The following is a 3,802-nucleotide window of genomic DNA, read 5'->3' on the forward strand; positions in this document are numbered from 1 at the left end:
GTCTTCGGTGCCGGTATTGATGTCTTTTTCGCGACGCAATTTTGAGCGGCGCCGCTGACGTCGACGCTTTGGAGGTGCTTCAGCAGGCTTGTCCTCAACCGGATCCTTCTTGCCGTCATCGTCATCCTCTTTGGGTGTGTCTACCATGTACACGTCGTATGTGGAGGTGGCCGTCCAACGTTCGATAAACGGAGGGTCTTGGCCTTGTTCGTCTCCGGCATCGTCATCCATGCTGTCGATGTCTTCGGAGGCGTAGTATGGCATGTCGGTTAAGTCTTCGATAGTGGCTATGAAGTGGGTGGGTGGTGGGACATAAAATTCCCTGCTCCCCACTCTCAGCCCTTCAAAGGGAAAACTCAATCCATTATTCGGGCTAGGTGTAATTCGGAAATGATTCCTCTGTAATGGCGAGGGATCGCATTAAGTCCAGAGCCTCGTTTAGGAGCGAGGTTTGGACAGGGAAGCGAGAGTCCACGGGGCTGGCCGGGATGAGAGCCTCCTGGCCACGCCCGTTTGACGCGGACCTCAAGAGTTCGAATCTAGAGTCCGAGGGAGAGTCCGACACTTCAGCGACAAGGAGAGCCTGGTTCGACTTTGGGTTTGTTGATGGCGCAGTCCCCTCCAGATCTCCGGTAGCAAGTTCCATAATTGTCGGGAGTCCGGCGGGCTCTGAACTCCCATCTTCGGACCTGGCAGTCTGCTCTGGATCCAAGGCCAGAGCGGCGGTCGGGGCCGCGAACCCTTCGAAGATCAAGTCTCCTCGGATATCAGCGACATAGTTCGGATTTCCAAAAGTGATCTGATGGCCAGGGGCGTAGCTATCGATATGCTCAAGGTGGTCGGTCAAGTTGGCACGTAGTGCGAAGCTGTCGAATATGAAAATTTGGCCGGGGAGGAAAGTCTCCCCCGAGACGGCATCGTTGTGGATGATCGAACGAGCCATCGAATCTTCTATCGACAGCACAGAAGAACTCTCAATGAAAGCACCAATGTCGGTGTCGAAACCGGCCGATCTCGGGTAGGGGGTCCCGAACCGTGCGTGTGAGGATTGAAGGTAACAGGAGGCAGGGGACATGATGTTTTACCCAGGTTCGGGCCCTCTTGATAGAGGTAATACCCTACTTCCTGCTTGATTGACTTTGATGAGTACAAGGCTTACAAGAATTGATCTACCTCGAGATCGTAATGGCTAAACCCTAGATGTCTAGCCTATATCATTATGATCGCCTCTATGGACTAAACCCTCCGGTTCATATAGACACCGGAGGGGCCGAGGGTTTTACAAAGTCGGTTTACAGAGAAAGAAATCTTCACATCCGAACGCCAAGCTTGCCATCCACGCAAAGAAGAGTCCCATCCAGACACGGGGGAAGGCCTCCTATCTTGTATCTTCTTGGCCCATTAGTCCGGCCCATATCACATAGCCCGGACGCCCGGGGACCCCCTAATCCAGGACTCCCTCACCAATCACATATGTGGGTTTCCCCATATGTGACATAAAGCTCTCATTGATAATGGGAGGCCTTTTACACTATAGTTGCGGACCGTGTGGCGCCTTGGCATGACAAATTCATGTCCTTAGGGCCCCACTTGATCCTAACTAACTCTTTCCTCTCTTCACTACCTATGTTCACCCTATGTTTGTCATGGGGATGTTTTTGTTGCTGATGGGGCACACAACCAGTTTGAGAAATCGCTGGCCATTTTATTTTGAGAAAGAACTAGTATCAAACACAGATATGGTGAAGCGGGAGTGATCTGCTAGCCCCAAGAGCCTTCACGCTCGGTGTGCTAAATTCAAAGTTTATGAATGTCGCCTGATGGTGTATAGCACCGGGGGTGGCCCATCGGTGGGCAGGCCAGATGATGGGCCGGCCTTAGGGTCCATAAGCTATACGACCCTTCTTCCAGAAAGTTCTTCATCTTGGCGTAAGTCGAGGATCTCTTATCCGTTCGGGGCTCTAGGTCGGTTGGAAAACATGTGACCCTAGGCGCCCCCTCCCCCTATAAAGCAAGGTTAGGGGATAGTTCGAGGTTATCGACATCTAGTCATCGTTTCGGTAACAACAAATCCACTCATATTGCAACTCCGTCACGCGACGCGTTTTCCCATAATCAATCAAAGCAAAAGCAGAAGTAGTGTATTACCTGAATCATGAAGGTCCGAACCAGGGTAAATCCCCATGTACCATCCCTTCTAAAAATTCTTGCCCATGCTTCAGGAAATTGTTGAAAAGATATTTCGTAGGACTTTATGATAAAATTCAGACTTCATATTTAAAAGTCAAACCGATTGGTTTTCGGAGCATTTGGACACACAACAACTTGCCGACTTGTATCTAATGCTGGACAGTCAATTGTGAAAACATGACGCCACGAAACTTCGCGCGTCGCTAACAGGCTAGCAACTTGTAAATAAGTTTCACCGAAACGAACACAGGATTAATTCAGCTGCAGCTGATGAAACATTGAAGCAGATATTTGCTCAAAATGTCCTCATTTGACAAATGGCGAACACCGTTTCCATTGACCAGGTGACACATACGCATGCCGGAGGTGATGGCGAGCACTATAGCAGCAGTCGCCGCGTGCAGGCCCGTCGAAGAAGGGAAACAACATTGGTCATGCGGAGCACTACTAAACCCCCTGCCAAGAACCATTCCTTATTAGTAGATCATCAACCAGAAGATTCCATTAGTCAAATCATTCAGACGTCGAGCAGGCTGGCAGAATCCGTCGGGGCCGCGCAGATCATTATTCATTTCTACGTGCCTACATGCGCGCCAGAACCTCCCCTCTCCGAACTGGAAATGAAAATTCCGATCATCTTATAGTATAAAGCTAGACCGGCGCCCTCTGAATTCTCTACCAGCTCGAAGTCGTCGACCGCACGCAACAGTTGGCTATCCACGTACACGCGAGGAGGAGATGGGGAGGTCGATGAGGGGTCTCCTCGCCGTCGTGGCGTTCGCGGCGGTGCTGAGGCTCGGGCTCGTCGGCGCGAACTTCGCCGACCTGTGCGACATCACATGGGAGCCGCAGAACGCCGCGATGACGGACGGAGGGGAGCACCTCACGCTCTCCCTCGTCAGCAACATCTCAGGTAACACACATCTTCGTATCTCTCAGCATCTGTGCGTGTCAAAAATGCTCTTTTGCTTACTAAATTCAGTTCGTGGTCATCAGGCAGTATGCTCCGGACCAAGAAGACGTTCATCTACGGCAGCATCTCCACCTTGATCAAGCTGGTCAAGGGAAACTCGGCCGGCACCGTCACCACCTACTACGTACGTGAGCACATTGTTTGCCATATGCAACATTTCTCATCAGACGCATGCGTATATATGCACGAGAAAATTGATAATTGATGGTGAGAAACTGATTATGACAGACGTCGTCGGTGGGCGACGACCACGACGAGATCGACTTCGAGTTCCTGGGCAACGAGACGGGCCAGCCCTACACCATCCACACCAACGTGTTCGCCGACGGCGTGGGCGCCAAGGAGGTGCAGTTCTACCCCTGGTTCGACCCCACCGCCGACTTCCACAACTACACCATCTTCTGGAACCCCTCCATGATCGTGTAAGCAGCCCATGCATGCATCCTTGTACCTCTGCTGCCAGATTATATACAGGATCGACGGAGGCTGACTTCCATGGATTGAATCTCTGCGTGCATGCAGGTGGTTTGTGGACAGCATCCCGATCCGCGTGTTCCGCAACTACGCGAGCAAGGGCGTGCCGTTCCCGACGAAGCGGCCGATGTACGGCTTCTCCAGCATCTGGTCGGCGGACGACTG

The 3,802-nt window shown here is 51.9% G+C and overlaps 1 protein-coding gene across 1 annotated transcript; it reads left to right on the plus strand.

Moving 5' to 3' along the window:
* Positions 1-2,855: 2,855 nt before the first annotated feature.
* LOC125518996 (xyloglucan endotransglucosylase/hydrolase protein 15-like) lies at positions 2,856-3,800 on the plus strand (the record flags this gene model as incomplete). Its single annotated transcript, XM_048683879.1, has 4 exons — positions 2,856-3,103; positions 3,187-3,287; positions 3,392-3,585; positions 3,686-3,800. Coding segments are annotated over exons 1-4 (585 nt in total), but the record flags the coding sequence as incomplete, so codon positions are not given.
* Positions 3,801-3,802: the final 2 nt, after the last annotated feature.

This window comes from Triticum urartu, chromosome 7 (genome assembly GCF_003073215.2).
Source record: "Triticum urartu cultivar G1812 chromosome 7, Tu2.1, whole genome shotgun sequence".
In the NCBI taxonomy this organism is placed as follows: domain Eukaryota; kingdom Viridiplantae; phylum Streptophyta; class Magnoliopsida; order Poales; family Poaceae; genus Triticum; species Triticum urartu.